The sequence below is a fragment of the Urocampus carinirostris genome, chromosome 19 (genome assembly GCF_059441175.1).
Source record: "Urocampus carinirostris isolate Australia breed hairy pipefish chromosome 19, RoL_Ucar_1.0, whole genome shotgun sequence".
NCBI lineage: Eukaryota > Metazoa > Chordata > Actinopteri > Syngnathiformes > Syngnathidae > Urocampus > Urocampus carinirostris.
The window spans coordinates 3,745,562-3,765,754 of record NC_142367.1 but is presented as its reverse complement, the minus strand read 5'-3'; the positions used below and the strand labels follow the sequence as shown (position 1 = coordinate 3,765,754).

Here is a 20,193-nt window from a genome sequence, read left to right as displayed (position 1 = left end):
GAGGGTGTGGTGTAGGAGAAGGAGGGAAAGAAACACAGAAGGTCTATGGAAAGAATAAGAATGAGGGAGTGAGAAATAGGGAAAAAGAAAAAAAATCGCTATGATGACACGTAAGTGCAAAGAGCGATTAAGGGTTTACTTTCAAAAGGACTCCCCATTGATCTTTTTTGATAGACCTGCAATAAATCAAACTGGATTGACTCGCATGAGAACCGAGCCTAATCCTTTAGTCAGATCCGGGAGAACTCAGACCAGACCAGCTGTTAATTTAGGCTTTACAAGATAAAGAAGGAAAAATCCAACCTGATGTACCCTTGGGCAGAGGCTTACATCATCCCTGTAAAGCAATCAACTTATTGCCAGTTTGGAGAGGTAATCAGAGCACATATTGAGAGAGATGGCTGGGGAGGGATTTCTGCACGGAATGGGAAGGGAATTTGAAGGGTAGTAGTGGATAGAGGCAAAAAAAGTCAAGAAAACGAACATTATTGAGGCATCCTCGGTAGATGGATTTTCATAGTTTGAAAAATATTCTGACATCAAAGACATATGTCAGAATGGTGATCTATTTGGAAACAAGGCTTCCGGAGATGGCCCCGAGTCTTAGGGTTAAAAATCGCAGCTGCTTGGGAGGATGTATTAAGTCTGGTTTTTCACTACGTTACGTTCACTTAAGACCTGAAATTGTCACTGTGAACAGTTATTTGCCTATAGGTACACAATTGGCTGGCAACAACTACAAGTTGCAACCAATGTCACATCAAAGCCCCCAAAGTAGAAGTTGCAATAAAGAAAATGGATGGATGGTTGGATTTACGCATATATCCATCTCTCAGACACGAGGTTGAATCAACAGGTAAGGTTGGGCAAGATCTTGACCCCGAATCACTCATGTGATAGTGTCAAATCAATTGAGTCCTGCTTTGCACAATTCAACCACAACATAATGTCACCATAGCAATTTAAATGGTTAGTTTTTAGGACCTAACCAAGAGGATGTTTGTATCTTTTCATACGAACTGGTAGAAATTATAGCAAGGCACAGGCTGAACTGTGCTAATGTATTTAATAGGTCTGTTGCTCCTGTTCACCATAATCAGATGATGGCAGGGGTGTACGATTCTCTCCTTCACTGCGTGTTACTGCAATGACGGATGCAGTGGATAGGGCTCCAAGCACAGCCACCCTGGCGAGCTCACACTGACACAAAGACTCATTAGCTTGCCACCTCACCCACCACCACCATCCCCAGTCTTTAATGTCCTCTTTACGCTGCAAAAACAGCCAGATCAGGCTTGAAATCGAATAACGGAGCTTTGCAGGGCCCTTTAGCAAACCCTGCAAGTGTGCTAAAGAGAAGCAGGCCTTTTAGTTTCTGGATTGTTTTCAAAGGGAAACCAAAGCTCAGGAGTCCATACAAAATTACACATAAAATAAGAGGCGAAACAGCAGTCACAGTTGAGGCCGTTTAACAAACCTAATAGACACACTTCAATCAAATATGCATGTCAACTGTTCCACTACTTATTAACGCAAACCAAGACATCGTGTAAAATATTTTAAAAGAATATAATAATCAGTCCAGCTATATTAAGTCTAATTTTTTACTTTCAAGCTTTTGCTGCTGGTATCCACCACTACTATTCTCAGTTTTCAAAACGGTCATATTTATTTACAAAAAGCATTAATGGAACGGGACATATGGCAAAGAGGCCGTGTCTCAATTACTTTTTGCTCAATTGAATCATTTCTGCTGTGATTCACTAAGTCACAGCACATTGAAGCACGAGGGGGAAAATGGGTGCGCTAAAAGTAGTGTAAGGCTTGGGGAATAGAGCAGGTGGAAGTGATTGTCACAGAGATTAGAAAAAAATAAAAATACAGCGGAATGACTTTTAGGATTTTAGGAAATTGTGAAGTTTGGCACTGGTCGTTGTGGTGTTCAAGACACGGGCTTTATTTTTCTTGAAAATAAAAACAGAACAGAAGGCTAATGTGGAAGCAGTTGGCTCCAGGCAGCCTATCCGAGGAAACCACATGGCAGGGCCAATTGAAAACATGAAGAAAACAATTTTCTCCTCAATGTGCGCCAAGTGAAGTTGAGTTTTTTTTCCTGGTAGCCGGGGTCTATTTTATGACAAGCATTTGTCATTGGCCTAAAATTCCCAGCGGGTTCCATTCCTTCCAGATAAAACCCCCAGAGTGAAAACCATCCCATCGCAGTATCCACCCATGCTTATGCCTTAATCATCAGTTTGAAACAATTAGAGGTTGACTTTTTCCGGCCTCTTTCACCACATCTTGTCGTCTCGCCAAGGAGCTCAAGAGGCCAACAAAGAAAACTCTCGTTGAGTTGTGCCAGTTTTGTAATGTATTTGTCCCTTAAATGGCAGAGTATCTTATCTGTGCTAACAGTCCAAACATATGGTGTGCATTCCATGCAATGTTGTCCAGGTAACATTATTAAAATAAGTCTGACAATCCCCACTTCAGATGTTGAAAATGATACATAGAATATCTTCACAACTGGGCTGCATAGTGTGAAACTATATCCAGCAGTAGTGAAAAACATTTGTCCAACTGGCAACCAAAGTCAGACTGGCATCTCGCCACTAACTGGGAACTGTAGTGTATAGACCACTGGACTAACAGTGTAAAACGATCTGTAGGAGCGTATAGAAAACTTCCACAAGTTATCCTTTTCCAAGATCAGGAAATGAATTCTTCATGCCTATAGACAACAAAAAACAGTTGTTCTCCCTAGGGATTGGGCAAGCACATTGGGCAGGAGCTAGCAGTCAAATTAGAGGAGATATGATGAAATGTGCACATGCAACGTTAGAATGCTATATTTTCACACTGCCAAAGATGATTTGGATTGCCCCAAAGACTTCTCATGGCATTCCAGACCATTAAGATGCTGTTTCACTCCATTGCTAATGTTTTCCATGTTTGTGTTGCCATCATTTATAAAGGCAGCCGGCATTCAAAGTTGTTCAAAATAATGCAGTCTCATGCAAAATGTGATTTATATGACAGCCAACACCCTAAGGGCATAATACACAATTCAATGGTCTCAAGGTGAATTGAAAAACTGCTGGCCGAAAAATTAATATCTCGATTTTGTAGAAGTATAGTCTCTTCATAACAAAATGCATCCTTTGCAAATTTTCAAGCTACCATTTTTCAGAAATAGCAAATGTATCAATTTATTTTTATTTGATAAATTCCCAGCATTATTGGCAGTCCTAATTCATTAAACTGAATCAAACTTGCACAATAGATACTGGTACTAAGTTGCATATTCAAAATTCTAGTACTAGGCAATGCCAACCATTCAAATGATACAGTTTCGGATAAAATTCAGGACCATAGTTTTCTTTGTATATCTTGAAGTAGGTTTAAAAAAACCATGTACGAGAAGGTCTGCAACAAGGTTATACAAATGGTTTATTTTCTGTGATTTGGATTTATAAATGCAATAAGTTGGTTTCAGCAACCAGATTTCATCCATATTTGGAATTTCCAGCTCATTCACGATCAAGAAGGGAATTTAACCCAAGGTCTCTGACCCGAACTTGACCACAAGCCTTAAGTCTTTCGCCAGCTGCTGTGTGTCAAGCCTGAGGCTCCAGCACTGGCACCTGTCTTTGACAAGCCTCCATATTCACACCCGTAATATTTGCACTTTTCTGTCAGGTGACAAATTGTAACACACATACTCTGCATCCAAGAGTTACTTACTTAAGCAGCATCATAATGAAAGAGGGCTTTGTTCCAAATGTGTGAAAGAAAGAATAAGTCTTAAGTGTAGTCACCAAAACTTCCTTCAACGCAGAAACTGCAATATTATTATTTTTGATTAACATTTTTGCAATTGTTGATTGGTTTTGCTCCAGTTAAACATTGGGTTCCTCGGCCAGAAAATGTAAGCATAACTCATAAAGACCATTTACAAAGAACAATAAATGTTACCCAGGAACATACAGTTTGTGAGGGATGTTGAAATAAAACCTTCCCTAGGCATCAACATTTAGCAGAAAACTCTTTGGCCCAAGTCAGACATAGAAATAACTGGGTAGGCTAGATTCTGCACCACCTGATTGAGAGTGGTGTTTGGTAAATGGGGCTTGTATTCACTCAGGCATGTGCTGGACTGTGACCACATGTCCCAACCTCATTTGCAATGCAATCCCGCAAGGTGCACACACTGGATCTTTTGTGACTGACGTGTACAGGCTTCATTTGTTTTTATCCACCAAATACATTTTTACGCAAGCAATGAGCATCACGTGTTCCATAATCCCTAAAAAGTCTCCCTGGCGCAGACACGCCCATCCACACCAGTGAGCTGCCACACACATGCTTCTTTCCCAGTCTGACTAATGTGCCCTGACACTCGTACATCACCCCGCAAATTGGCCAAATGAATTAACTGCGGACCATGCTGAGCTTTACGGGCTTTAAATGGATTCCCTCCACTCCAGGTCTGCCCAATAATTGCGTTTATCCATCTTGTTGAAGCCAGGTTTACACACTCGCAAAAGATCATTCCAATCCCCTGGAAACATTTTCCGCTCCGGCAGCCATAGCAAGAGACATTTGTCATCGGATCATAACGGCTAATTCAAACAACAATTAGCTTGACGACTGGGCCGTATGTCAATGTCCAGCTCATGTCAGACGGCATGTCATCTGTCTCTTCATTTGTGCAACACCTTCCATTTTGTCTCAGTGTAATCAATTGTGCTGTGTACGACTTCATAGAGTACTCTTGCTGGTTGAAAAGGCCACAGTAGGTTATAAAGTGCCTTTGTTCAGAAAAGAATACAGACAAGCGTGCTGGGCAGGCATTGAGCATTTGTTCAGTAGGGGTCATCTCAACACTTGGGAATGTTTGAACAGAAGTGCATTAGACACTAGATGGGGTAGTAGGGGTGCGGGCAAAGGATAATTCAACTATGTAAACATACAGCTACTTCCTTCCCGGGGCTCCTGAGACAACCCACTGTTCAAACAGCGCGTATCAGATTCTTGTGCATAAGAGTGGAGGCCAGCTGCTGCCTGTCCCGTTGCAGATATGGATAAGGCCCTACAAGACTGAGAGGCTTCCACAGTCAGCCAGACTCCCGGCAGCCAGCCCAGGGAGTGTTTCTCCGCCGCATTTTGGGGCTCACCTCTCTGCTTATCTTATCTCATTGATATTCTAAATATGCAAAAATGTGGCAGCCAATAAAGATAGAAGTGGCCATAAAAATTGAGATAAGGACCCTTCGGGTTCAAAAGGGCACTGCAACGTGTGTCACATGACAGACGCCATTCTGCATGGTGATGCCAGTTTCTAATCTCAACTTTCATTATGAGGGCTGTGGTTTCTGATTCATTGCAGGTATCGTATATCAACCTTTGAATGGCATGCCATTATTTTGGCCTAGAATAACTTCCTATTTGTGACTCCTATGGCTTGCGCTGGTTTTATTTTGTGAAGGCTGTATCATTTAGAATTCTTTTGTAGAATTTACTTTTATCGTCATTCTTTGTAACAATGCACACAGAACGAAATGTCGATACACCTGACCCGTACAGTTAAACTGTAGCGAGCCGATGCAGCCGCAGCCAAACAGGGCGTCGCCATTTTGGACCCAACTGCTGTGTTGGGAGTGATTAGTTGACCAAACCCCCCAATTCCAACCCTCAATGCCGAGCGCCAAGCAGGGAGGCAATGAGAAGCAATGTTGTAAGTCTTAGGTATGACTCGGCCGAGGCTTGAACCAGCGACCTCAGTCTCGAGCAGGCGCCTTACCATCTAGGCTACCGAGCTGGTTTAGCGCAAAAGCCCGTGTTAGTGTATATAAAAGAGAACACTGATTTAGAATATTACTTTTGAGTGGATGGCAACTGTAGCTCAGCTTCCAAAGACACATTCTGCGGTGTTAATTTTGGACTTCTATAGGGGTTGATTCACTTATGTGGCTTTTAAACTAAAAAAAGATGTCCCCCACTCCCTCAGATAGGAAAAGAAACTGCCACTTGGGAACCTGCTGGATGAGAACTTGTCCCAATTTCATTTCCAGACCCATCATTACTGAGAGGGCAGGATGTAGTCCAATTCTCCAAGAGGCAAGGTGTGGAGACTGAAACTATAGGGAGGTGCACACAGAAGATTCTTGTAACTTTTTTTTTTTTTTTACACGGGAGATTGAATATATATTTTTCCATTATTTGGGAAGGGCTTTGCCCATTTCTGCCTTTCTTCAATGCAAGAAGACAAACACAATTGTTGAGCAGGTAGACATGCCGCGCGTGATTATTCCTATCCAACAAGCCATTTCAGGGTGAATAGATTGCATCAGCTTACGTTTCAAAAATGCCAAAACGCCTGGTCGCCTTCACAGTCTTGCTATCGCTGTCAAAAAGTCAGTCAGTCAATCCCAACTGGCTGGACACCATTGTCTAAACAAGTCACTTCATCCACTTTGACATTTCCATGGAAAAAGCCCAATTGACAACTCACTCAATGCTGTGAGTTAATTTGCTCAATTTCAGAATCGACCCCAACCAGACGGTTGATGTAATGCGCTGAGATGAATACACTGACAATTTTGAGTGGTTCGAATGGCCTTAATTGAGTGAAATAATTACTAGATTTTCTCACTCAGTCATGTAGTGCTTTATATGGGTGGCCTCTAAATGAGCAACAGTGCAAGCTTTGCCAATGTTAGATGATGTAAGCCAGGGAGAAACCAACATGGTGCCAGCCTGGTCTGAGAACCTGGCTACAGGAAAAGCCTATCTTAAATTTAGCTCAGTGAGGCATGATTTTGATTTTGTGTGAATAATGTTGTAAAAGTGATAATTGGAAAATGTAAACTAAAACCCTTCAACCATATATTAAATAAACATATTGTAAAAATAATTTGTAAATTCCAAAGCTTGTATAAAGCAAGCTTAGGTCAATTTTAATAGATAAAACTAATGCTCTTATTTAAGTGGAGATAATTGGAGGGAAATACTTGTAAGAGCTTGGATAAAGCCTCAGGTAAAGCAATGCAATGAAAGAGTAAATCACAAACTTTAATAAAACACCACACCGAGTCCGTTCAGCAATCAATTTTGAAGCTGTTGAGTATCTGGAGGTGCATGAGCCTCGCTTTAGTCAATTGCCTTTAATACACGGCTTTGCAGGGCTCACATGCATGGGGTAGGACCATGTGCGGCCACAACAAGCTGTTCCCATGAAATGTTATCTCGAGCTTTGCACAAGTTGACATCTGTCGCTTAACAAGAAGTATTATTATTCTGTAAATGGGTTTATAACATCTGCTTTAGGAGCCAACATTGGAATTTAGTCTTAATCCGTTTTTCTGATGGAATTTGTTCATCAACGTTGGGAGGAGGGGGGTTGAATAAAAAAAGAGGGAAAGTTTTAACACGGCTGCACATTGAAAGGGTTTACTTTTAGAAACATTTGGAATGTTCAGGCCATGGCGCAAACTTTATTCAGTCTTTTACATGCAAATGCTGCCATAATCCATTGATTAACAGATTAATTTATTGCGGCGTGTGCTGGCAAATCTCCCTCACCTTTCGCATGCGGCTTCACATCCACCACCTTTCATGGCGGATTGCCTCATTAGTGCCCCCGCGCTGTTTTTTTTTCCTAACACAATTGCACACAACCCCTCGGAGTTTATGCCACTACAATTAAAAGTTTAATTAGTAGATTAAGAATACACAGGCTAATGTTTTAATCGCCAGTTTTCTTAACAATAAAAGAACCCAATATAGATCACGATTTAAAATAGCATACTGAGTGAATGGATCCAAAACAAAGTGAATGGATATACTGACAACTGATTTGATTATATTGTTAGTTGTTTTGAGACCTGTGGTGTAGTTGTTGACCAGGATGAATTCTTCACTCAATGTCATGCTGCCAAGTAGGTAAACAAAAACAACTTATTTATTCTGTTTTTGTATCAAATATTTAGAAATACTATAGTATCGGTATATGTTTTCCATCAATTAACCTATATTTACTATAGCTTTGTCAGGTTGGTTCCAGCCAGGATTAAATATTCTCTTGATTTGAATTTAGAGGGAGAGGACACTTTGGACCCGCGACTCTACTGAAGATAAGCGGTGCAGATTATGGATGGAAACATTGGTTGCCAATCATTTAAAGGGCACAAAGATACAGACAACTAACAAAGCGCTCACTTATTCCTAGGGAAAAATTGGACCTACCAATCAAAAAGCAATAAATGTTTTGAAAATTTGGGAGGAAACCAGAGTGTCCAAAGAAACCTATGCAAGCACAGGGAGATCATACAAACTCTAAGCAGGGAGGTCAGGAGCTGGAATTGAACCTGGCACCTCTGAATTGTGAGGTGGAGATGCTAACCAGCCAGCCCCACACTGCTGTAAAGTGATCCTAATCTGAAAAATGTTTTTCAATAAGAACTCAAAGGAACTAAAGTTATCTATTATTCAACCTATTTTTGGGGCCGTTTTAGTGTTTTTATGAAAGGTGAATAGAATGGGAATGTTGAGCTATCAAAAATAATTAATTTTGCAAATAGTAATAATAATAATAATAATAATCAAAAGACAATAAAGCATATGTTCTAACTGCACACATTTTGGGTCATGTTTAAATCATCCAAGTTAGTCTGATTTGTTATTTTGCAATGGTATTGTCACTCAGGTTTGAAAATGTTACTTGCTCCTTATCTGGCCACATGTTAAGGTTAGTAACTTCAGTGACACTGAACAGTTGCTACGAGCTTTCATGAGAAGGGGAGAATATGCCATGTGTGGCGGTCTAGAAAATAGGTCCTCTATTGTTTTGTCACTGATGAGCATGTCAGTGCACTTTGACCCATTCTTAAACTTGCTGCGAAATCCAATGAAGCCAGGATAACACAGCCGGAGTTCAACACGTGCGGGAAACGTTGCCGGTTCTAGTTCCATTCCTGCATCCAGGCCATGGTTATGTGAAGTGTTCACTTTTATCATGGTTATGCTTGGGCATCTTACCAGGAACTGTCGTGATAACCAGCAATTATGCTCTCCATTCAGAAGACTTTTGTCATGGTGACCCCCACAACGCAACCCCTCCACATACAGGCGCCCCTGCTACCCACCTCACATACTCCCTCCTCTCCACTCCAATCCGTTTGCACATATTTCCCGCTTTCTTGTACTCTTCCACCTCTATTACAACTACTACTGTGTGAATGAACTTGAATTTTAACCAGTAGCAACCCACCAAATCAGGTCCACTGGTTTTATTAGTGTATCAACTTTGGCAAACAAAAAGAGAAAACCTATTTTGTACTTGAGAGAACTGTTTATATAAGTCAACTTCATTTCACCACCATCAATACCATGTTGCCTCAAAAAGAGTAATTGAAGGAATGAATTGGGATTTATAAGTTTTATGGTTCTCAACACACTTGAACAGCTTATCTTTGTGCGAACAAAAATGAAATAAACCCTTAGGATTTCTCCAAACAACACAGTTTATCAAAAAAAAAAAAAAATACAAGACATGGAACTATTGTCCGTTTTTTGAGTAGTTTGCGCTCGGTTTATGTACAGAAGTGTGAACGTAACAAACCACATCCATCAGATTTCAATGGTAGGGATCTATCAGATATGTTCTACGTCTCCACTTAACAGATTTTTTTGTTGAATTGACAATGACTACTAGAACTGTTCTACCTGGAAGCGCAATTAAGGCTTTTCTTATTGCGAAAATAAACCTAGGTTCTATTGGAACCTATGACGCAAGGTTTATCAGAATTAACCTAAATATAACTGCTTGCGGGCAGCACGGCGGTGCAGTGGTTAGCGCGTGTGCGGCACAGTTCTGAGGTCGTGGGAACCTCCTGAGTGAGTTCAAATCCAGCTACTGGCCTTACTGTGCGGAGTTTGTATGTTCTCCCCGTGCTTGCGTGGTTTCCTCCGGCCACTACGGTTTCCTCCCACATTCCAAAGACGTGCATTTCAGGTGAATTGGCCGGTCCAAATTGTCCCTAGGTGTGACTGAGCGAGTAAGTTGTCTGTCCCTGTGTCCCCTGCGATTGGCTGGCAACCAGTTGAGGGTGTCCCCTGCCCACTGCCCGGAGATGGCTGTGATGGGCTCCAGCGAACATCCCCCCCCCGCCGCCATATATTTATTTATTCCTGAATCTAGCAGTGCTTATGGTAGTCCGGTTGACATGAAGTCAAATCTAATGGCTAACAAAACTTCCACCACCTCAAGTGGAATTATTTAACCTCAATCTACTTAAACAGAAAAAATAATATGGCATTTGTGGCCGTATTTATACTTTATCAGTGCTTGAGCCAACCCATCACAATCCATCAAGCCACGGTGGCCACTTAAAAGCCTATTGAGGCAGTGATTTTGCTGTCAAGGCAAATACAGTCTGCCGCTTGCTTGCTCCCAACAAATATTTTTTTTCTGGAAAAAAAATTGACATTTTTACTGCAGGTCCCAAAGAAGAAAATTGGGGTATGAAAACAGACGTAAATTTAACAGCCGGTGAAGTGGGGGAAGAGCGCAGAAATTTTTAACACGATGACAAAAGTGAGCTTTCCAGATGTACAGTGCTATCTTTTTGTGTGCGGCTGGAGTGGCCGTTATAGAACCGCACAAGAGAAAAAATAACCAAAAGCAGAAGGGAAAAGGGAGCGAATGAGATGGGGGGAGAATGAAGCTTGGGAGGGTGTCTGAAAAAGAGGGTACACTAAAAGGGGGGCGAGACGTTTCTATCGCACAGCTGCTAAACGAATGCCTTTGTGCGAGGCTATCGACATAAAACTAAAAATATGCCAAGATGTTAAAACAACAGTCTAAATAAGTTCAACAAAAAATCTAAACCAGACTTCACTGCAGCTGAAATCCCTCCAACCTCCTACATCATCACAACTGTCATTTTTCTTTATATCGCTACGCACCAGTTAAAAATATGATGACACATCCATGTTTTAATTTTTAAACATTTCAGACAGTGACAGCTCAACCCACGAACATATGCAGAATAAGACAATTAGGCCACGTGAGCAAGGATGATGGAAGGGTGGGGAACGTGAACGCACATATTTTCAGTAAATATTTACGGCAAATTTGTTTTCCATTCATACACCAGGCACCAAAAAAAAAAAAATCTTACTGTACCGCCTCTCCAAAATCCCCCCACATCGCTCTCCCTCCTGCACCTCTACATCTGTGATTCATTGACTTCACAATTTACCACATGTCGAGCCGGGGAGAGGTCAGGCTCCACGTGAATCATGGTGCAAATATGCGGGTGATTTATTGTTTTGTTTAAAAAAATAATAATAATAAAAAACTTGCGGCCTTGCTCCTTGCTGATGGCAGAACGTGAACAATTATATTTCAGACTCATTAAGCAGAACAAACGCAACGCTCTTAACGTCTCGCAGGCACAGCATTTTAGCGTGCCAAACTCCCCTCTATACCCTCAACCCCTTGCAGTCTCCTAACATTAACTTTTTAAATGCAAAACAAATTTGAAGAGTTGAGGAAAGAAATATGGAAGCGTTTCCTGCCATAGTTTTTGTCAATCAAATTGATTACCAAAAAAGCCCGGCAACCTTGCGCAATTTTGATGTCCCCCACTCAAAGTCCGTACTCCCCTGCAGACACCAATTAAGACCCCATTAGTATGTAAAGCCGATTTTATAAAGAGTAGCAACACGCACGCACGAACACACACATTTCTTCAAATCCCCATTTTATGCCAAAAAGGGAAAAATCCATTTACAGGAGAGCAAATGCATGTAATCCATACGATGATGCATTGTTGTGCTGACAATGCCGCCATGTTTAGCAGATACCGTTGCGCGGGTGCGACGATTAGAATGGATACAAAAGAAACTCATCGTTGCATGCTTTCAGGGACAGTAAAAGCCAGCCGTATGCATTATCAAAATTCAGAAAACAAGATGCAGTGTGTTTTTTAAAAACTGAGAAGAAAACCAGTTTCCCGATATGGGGGCCGATTAAACATCCAACTGCTAAACTCCTAAAAATGAGTCCACGGGGTTGGTCAGGGAGGAAGGGCAGGGGGACATTGCCTATTTTCGGTGGGATGCAAGCTTATACAAACCCGCTTGTCCGCAGACGGAAAAAAAAAGACAAGCGCAGCCTGACAAGTCTTTGTGGTGCCTTAAAGAAAAAGTCCAATCAGAGCGGAAGAGGGGGAAATGTGGGTGGGGGCTCTTTTAAAAAGACGGAGCACATGTCGAAAAGCTTAAATTATACTTAATTGTCAACCTCTCAAGACTCGGCAGTGACTGACAAAACATTTACGTCAGAGGTCATGTAAGTTATGTTAACCCCTAGCTGTTGAAAAAAATCTTAAAAACAAAAAAATATTCTAAATCCAAATAAGGACCCCTTTTTTCTTTGTCTTTGTAAAAAGTTGCAGCATAACAGACAGCTAATCAATGTCCCAGTGAATTATTAATGCCGGCTTTAAGTCGAATACATTGATATTAGACGCACCGACCACTTCAAAGGCGCTAATGACTTGAACACGGCAGGGGTGTGTTATGTAGGGGGTTATTTACAGACTATCCGCAGGCTTGAGGAAGTCCAATTGTAGACACTTGGATGAAACCTCACAAAATGCTATGACATTCCAAAGATCAAAATCTCTCTTCAATGTTTTAAAAATGGAAAGCACCAATAATAAAACGAAAAAATAACTCGTGAAAAAAAGGCCTTAAATTTGGTGTTTAAGTTGTTTGACACCACCAGGCTGTACTTGCCCAAGACACACCGAAGGAAATGGTGCCCCTACAACCGTAGTGGTTAAGGGATCCAATCTACCATCCAAAAAACCAGCCATGTTTTCTGAGAATCAATGTTATTTTGGATTTGGGTCAAATGAGATCTCAGCTAGGAAATTTAGGATGCTGAAAGATCGACGTTACCTCAAGATAATCCTGACAGGAAAGACTTCATAATAAATGTGCATGCCCCTTTATTTTAAATGGAGAAAAATCTCTACATAGCAATTAAAGAAATATAAAAGAATTTCATTGCACTGGAATTTAAAGAGAAAAGTCTAACGCCTTTTCACAATAATCTGCTTACAAGGAAATGCTTCACATTAGTGTCTGTGTATTCAAATTGTGTTTGTGTTACAATAAATCAACGAGAGCAACTGACTTGAAATAACAACAGAAGGAAATGTAGCCAGATAAAAGGCCCGGATTTTTGCTTTTCAATAATAAAAAGCAGAAGTTATCACACAGACACTTAAAGAATGGGCAAAAACGTCAACCTTATCTTAAGAGTCTAACATATTATTTTTCAAGGTGTGCAAAATAGAAAATGGAGGGAACAAATATGAGATGCTCAAGATGGACTGAGAAGCATGGTGAGGGGTCTATTGCAGCTCGGAGGTTTCCAATTTCCTAAATTCCTCGCCTTCGCCTTAAACTTGTAAAATGAGATGACAAGTCCTAAAGCGCATGACTTGCAATTGTAAACGTTTAAAGTAAAAAAGGTGGAATGCAAAAAAATGGAGGAACTTGGGGGAATTACGGCGCTTGAGACTCGTCGTAGCCCCGGTGGGAATCCGCGAGACGCATAATTATGGCCCTGCTAAATAACATGAATTTATTGATGAACCTGTCATTTCGCCCTAAGACCCTAAAAATAACACTGATATTATTTGTAGATTGGAAACAAATAAGAATGGTTAAAAAAATGTTTTTTGACACATGTAAATAGCAGCACATTTGCAGCTTATTTGCAGATTTCACTAGTGCAGCTCACACATTGTTGAGAGGAGAAAAAAGGGCATTTTTGATGAGGGCTGAGCAAACACTGGCCGAATGCATACCTGTTAACTAATACGTTTTTCCCGTGTTTGGTTTATTTTTTGATTATTTCAATTTGTGAAACGTGAATAGCATTTTGCAGAGGATTTTACTTGCTTTAATTGTTTTGTTGAACCGATCATCTTGCACATTTCGGCTCTAATTTAGATCACCTCGGTTACTGGTAGCAGACAACAACGTCATCGTAGATTGGCAATGAACGTGAAGCTTGAGAAATCCTGCAATGCTATGTATAATAAGCAAGTGAGGAAAGAGCTTACATGCTGAAAGAATTGTTTGTGCCATTTATTTGGAAAATAAACCTGACTACCCAAATCATATTTTTATTATTCTACACGGTCTGTTTTGAGTTTAGTCAATATATGCCGTGATGTGTTTGTAAGGTTTATCATCGCATAGTATGGGAAATTGTTATCGTTTATAAGCGGAGCAATTAGCTGAAGTTGACAAGTATACCAATGTGTTATTCATTGTGAGATACCTTTATGATATTTTTTCATGGTTGTTATTTTTAGGAAAACAATTAGAATTGTATATGCGCGCACCGCACACACACCTTGGCCTTCCTATTAAAGCCCCTTATTCATTAGCCACTTAGCATGCTAGCAGCGATGACAGACAGGACTCTGGAACCTCTCCAAATGTACCCTTCACGGACAGTCGCGAAAAGTCGACTTATTGGGGGAACTTTTTCACCATCCGCGCCCCCCGCCCCCACCCCGTTTTCCGAGACGCCGTTAACAAAGTTTGCAAATGTCCGTGTCAACAAAAACAGAAAAATCACAAACTTACTGTGCGTGCCGTGGGTGAAAGTGATCCGTTGGAGAGATAGGGGCTCGTGAGATCGGGGATCATAATAAACGGGTAGCCCGGGTACGGTGGGCTCTTGAATAGCCCTCCATCTTGCCTTTTCGCTGCTAACATGGCGGGACCGGAGTTGCGGAAGAAAGAAAAAAAAGGGGGGGATAAAAGTTGTTTTTGAGAATATAACTCAAATCAGAGAGTAAGAAATTAACGCAAGAACTCACCTTCTTCTAAACTTTCTCGTGTTTTGTCTCTGAAAGTTTCAGACCGAGGTGGAGGCCGTCTCTCCACCTTAAGGGAGGTTGAAAAGAACACGGAAAATGCGTTACGGGAAGAAACAGGCCGACCTGTCGGCTATCTCGCCGGTAGTTGACCCGCGGGGGCGGCCGAGGAGTTCCAAAAACTTACCTCGGAGTCGGACGAGCTGTTCTGATTTGTTTCCGACTCGTTAACAAGCGACGACTTGACGTCCGCTAAATCCCTTTCAGCCGACGAATTCTCCGAGATTTTGTCCTCCTGTTCTCCTTCGTCTTTGAAGGAAATCATTTCGTCGTTGGCGCCCAGGTCGTCCCCTCCACCGCCGTTAAGTTGCGGCATTTCGCTCCCGTTTTTTTTCTCCCCCCCACGAGCTTTGCTTGAAGGCGTCTAGCTGCTTTCAGTAAATAGGGGGTAGGGGAAGGGAATATCTCCGACAGGAGAAACTTTTTTTCCTGTGTAGTTTCTCAAAAATGACCACTCGCCGTCGAAAAACTGCCACTTTCCGCGACTTCGGGGGTTGTCGTTGGTGGCGTTTCCCCCCTCCAGTTAGGAAAAAACACACACACCGCGTGCGGTGTTCGCGGTCCCAATGTAAAAAAGTCCCCAAAAAGAAAAAGAAGGAAGCTCTTGGCGGAAAAAGCCAGAGAGGAGCCGCGGCGCTCGGATTGAGAGAGTTGAAGTTGGTCGGAGTGGTTTTCAGTTCAAAGGCGGCGCTGATTGACAGATAGAGAGGGATGGAAATAGAGAGAGTCTGGATTCGGGATTATTGACAGGGAGAAACACACAAGAAACTAATGAGATTCAAACGGGGAGGGACTTGAAGTGACGTCTCATAAATAGGAAAAAAGAAAAGGAGGAGTAGAGCGAGATAGAGATCGTGAGAGAGAGTTAGACTTGAGGGCAACACTGCAGGAAAAATGCAAGCGGTGAATCGCACATGAAAAAACAAAAACACACATGGGCGGGCTAACACAAGAAATAGCTTTACCGTTTCCTCATTTTTATTTAGATTTTCAAGTACTACGACAACCCCAGCCCAAATTTATCGGATATTTTATAAATATTTTCATGTATTTCATTTATTTTGTCCCCTTAAGGCAGTGTTTTTCAACAAGTGTGCCGAGATACCCTGGCTAGTGGGTTCCTGATATTTACTAGTCTTTAAGTGACCCAACCCCCCAATTCCAACCCCTAAATCCGAGCGCCAAGCAGGGAGTTAATGAGTACCAACTTTGTACCCAAGTACAAGTCTTAGATATGACTTGGCCAAGGCTCGAACCTACGACCTTCCAGTGTCGGGGCGAGCACCAAACCTAGCTAGTTTTATACACTAATGACATGCTTATGAGGTAGTACACGAAAATAGATTTAATATTTGAAATAAAAATGATAAGATTAAACTTTAGTAGGGACTCAAAATAAGGAGGAAAGACATTAATTGATTTTAAACATGCAAGGAGAACAGGGAGAGAAGCCTTCAAAAAATGAAGTCCAACCTGCTCTAAAGGCCTTCTAAACAGCAATCTCTTTTTATTAAAAGTTTAAGTTAGTGTGCCCCTGACACTGTTTGATAAACACTGCATTAGACAGCTGCTTTTGGCCTGTTAAAAAAAAATCTACAGCATTTTCAAATTTAAACAACAAAGACTCGAAACTTTAAAACTCACTTCTACTCTATAGCATACGAATAACCTAAACTTCTTATATGTAATAACTTGTGAAGCCCTTTGAGACTATTTGTGATTAAGGGCTATACAAATAAAAATGACTTGACTTGAAACTATTGTTTCGTCACGGTTGTTTTATTTTGAAACGACAATGAGTACCTATGCATTAATACACCACTCCAATGATCGCACCGTATTTCCGTTTAAGTAAGTTTGCCCTTTCCTGTTTTATCAAACACATGTTGTTCTCGTTTTTTTCTTTTTTTGTCTTTTATATATATTCTGAAGACAGGTTGTGTTATTGCGCTTAAAAATAGAGTGCGTGATAAAATCTGCCGCTTTTTAATGTCAAAAGGTTGGCATGTTTGTGTGAGGCAGGAGGTGAAGGCAACACTGCAGGAAAAAAGACTGGCAGTTATTGCACACGTGAAAAAATTAAAATAAAAGCACACATGGGCAGGCGCACAAAAGAAATAGCTTCACAGTTTCCTCACTTTTATTTACATTTTTAGACATTGCCATACTCCCTGCTCAAAGGTCTTGGATAAAAGCATAGCAAAGCCTTGCTTAGAGTACACTAGACTGATATGTTTTCATCATATTACAAGATATCCTTTGCATTTGTGTTAAGCATATATTGAGATCGTTTCTTTTTCTTACAGCCTCCTGCATGTGATACGTTAGATGTCCTGTGAGACTAAGCCGAATTCTGCTCCCTTTTTTTTCTTCTATGATTTTATTTAGAAGAATTATTCTCACCATCTGGACTAAAACAAGAAAAACATGTTTGTGATTTAGAATAAGGAGAAATGTTGAACTATTGAAATAATATTATACTTTTGTGTAGCTCATGCTTGTTAATACTGGAAGTTAATGGTACACTGATTATATGTGCAGTTACTCGACAGTAGACTGCATAAAGGGGGCTTTGACAATAAATATAAAAATAATGAAATACCATGAAACATTTTCTCAAATTTTTAAGCATTTGAAAATTAAAACATTTAACCCCAAAAATATAATAAGAAACAAGGAGGAACAAAATTAAAAACATGAGGGACTTTCAACCACCTCTTGGTTAAAGGTTAAACACAGACCATTGTTTCCACATGTAATTATGAACTGATATTTAGAAAAATAATTCATATTTCTAACTATGACAGGGAAAACAACAATTGTCAGATTTTATTTGAAGTAAAATTAAAAGCAAATGTACGGACAGTAGAGACAAACTTGTGTATAAACTGACTGTGAAAAAAGAATAACTCTTCATTTATTTGAGCTTTTGTCTACAGTATATTTTAAATCCAATATTTATTTTTTAATAAAAATCTTCAAAACAACATTGTCAATCTGAAGGTATTTCCCAGAATTGGATAATGATTTATTCATAAGATAATGAAATGTGATCGTGGGGAAAAAACATAAGTTATGTTTTTTCCTTTTATGTTTTAATAATTTATGTTCAAATAAGTAAACAAAAATGATATTTCCCCCCTAAACACAAAATATGATACGGCAAGGCGCTCAAATATTTTAGAAAAGGAGGCCCCATCCTGCATTTCTTTTTTCTAGGGACTTGTGTGAGAGTGTATGTGTGCGTGCATGCACGTGATATAAATCAATGATGAGGGCTGCTTACCTTATCTCCTCAATTCAGAACACGTCTAATCTCTTTTGAGCAGTGATTCAATTGAACTACATATTACCAAATCTGCAGTGAATTTCTTATGGATGACACAATTATATAACATGAAAAAATTCTAACATAGTTGATTGCATGTATGGACGGCATAAAAGACACACAATCATGCGTACACACATCTTCACCAGCTCAGGCTCTGCTGAGCAAGTGCCCACACCTTTCAGACCAAAACAGTCGAGCGCCGAGCAGCTTTTACTGTGGATTGAAATTTGACCGTCCTGACCTTGATTTAAATCAGTGCTTCTCAATTATCTTCTGTCCCACCCCCCTCGGAAGAAGAAATCAACTGGCGCCCTCCTAAAATTGATCTTTTCCTTTTTTCAAGCGATCACATATTATTGGTAGGGACAAAACAAAGCTTTTCGGCACTTTTTCGCTAAAGAATAACTTAAGCGTCTTATCAGCGTGATTGGGTTGTAATGTCTTTAAGTGACAGCTTAATTTATTTGGCTTTGTGCTATCTGCTGCCAACATTTTTAACTTAGCAAACACATTTGCCTTTGCTAATGTCCCTCTAAGGTTGCAATCAGGGGTGCTATGGGAGGAGACTTTTGTTCGTCTCTTCATCCCGTCTTTCTTCTCCTGCCTCTGTGTCAAATAATTTTTCATGGGATCGCCTGAAGGCCTGCCACACTGTCTACATGCCATACTCAATATGTATTCTCTGTGCTTAATGCAGTGCTTTGAGGCTAAATTTAATCAAAACACTCTGCCACTGAGAACACCACTACCCCTTAGTGTAGGGGAGGTGAAATTGCACTTCATTCTGGGAAAGTTAAAAAGAGAAGTTCCCTAAAGTCAAATGCCTCGCTCCACCCAGGGGTCGCGCCCCACTCTTTGAGAACGACTGATCTAAATAATTTGGAATCAAATGAAAATACATAAGGCATCTACCTAAAAATAGCCTGGAGAGGGATGTGTGCCACCGGGCTGTACTTGTCCAAGACACACCATAGGAAGTGGTGCCCCGACGTCCCTGGCTGTACTTTGGCGCTTTTCCCCTCTTATGTTGCCTGTGTCTGAGCCGAAAAAAGTGTAAGATCCGCTCTTTTTACAGGGGGAACGTCCGCATCTGACTCAACCTCTCACTACAGCCCAAATTTTAACACAGAGGTCACATTAAACAGGTCATAAGGCAATCCTTGCATCGGCACTTTTTTAGGAACAAAATAGCTGTTTTTATTAAATGATTTTTGATTTTTGTCAGTATATATTTGGAATGACACCCACGGATATTTTATGTGTTTTATTGCTCAGATTTGGAATCAAAAGAGAAGAGGATGCTTCTGCATTTAACCAATGCACTGACTTGGTTGACATTTGCACAGAAATTAAACTTAAATTGTATTCATTTGATTGCATTTAGTTTTTCAAAAGCCTGTTGTTTTATTATTATAAATGCATGATGCATTTTATTGCACTCTTTTAATTACCCAGATAAGCAGCACATCGTGCACATTCCATTTAAATGTTTTTTCGAATCCTCAAATTAAAACTGACATAATAATTGCATTTCTTGATTGCATTTCTTTAATTTTATCAAAGCCAAGGAACATACTGTAATTCATTAATATTGTAGATATACTATATCCATTTTATAAGTTATACTTGAGGCAGTATCCTATAACTATTTTTTAAAATTCCTTTCAAAGTTGTTGTTAAATAAGTTATTTTGGCAAAGCGTTTCACATTTCTATTTTCATTTATGTGTATACATATATACAAATATATACAAATATACACATACATACATACATACACATACATACATACACACACACACACACACACACACACACATATATATATATATATATATATATCCATCCATTATCTGCACCACTTATCCTCATTAGGGTCGCAGGGGTGCTG

General features: G+C 40.3%; 1 protein-coding gene across 18 annotated transcripts in view; it reads right to left on the bottom strand.

Annotated features, from left to right (window-relative positions):
* The window catches only part of tcf7l2 (transcription factor 7 like 2), a 163,662-nt gene extending 147,872 nt beyond the window's left edge, over positions 1 to 15,790 (bottom strand). For 7 of the 18 annotated variants that reach the window (XM_088323944.1, XM_088323945.1, XM_088323952.1 and 4 more), the window contains exons 1-3: positions 15,100 to 15,790; positions 14,916 to 14,982; positions 14,680 to 14,804 (exon numbers count right to left, since the gene is read on the bottom strand). In XM_088323944.1, coding sequence (XP_088180070.1) covers positions 14,680 to 14,804; positions 14,916 to 14,982; positions 15,100 to 15,288 — 381 coding nt within the window. In that variant the 5' untranslated portion in view covers positions 15,289 to 15,790. The remainder of the gene's footprint in view (positions 1 to 14,679; positions 14,805 to 14,915; positions 14,983 to 15,099) is intronic. The other 11 variants (XM_088323949.1, XM_088323954.1, XM_088323948.1 and 8 more) reach the window with 4 other exon arrangements.
* Positions 15,791 to 20,193: the final 4,403 nt, after the last annotated feature.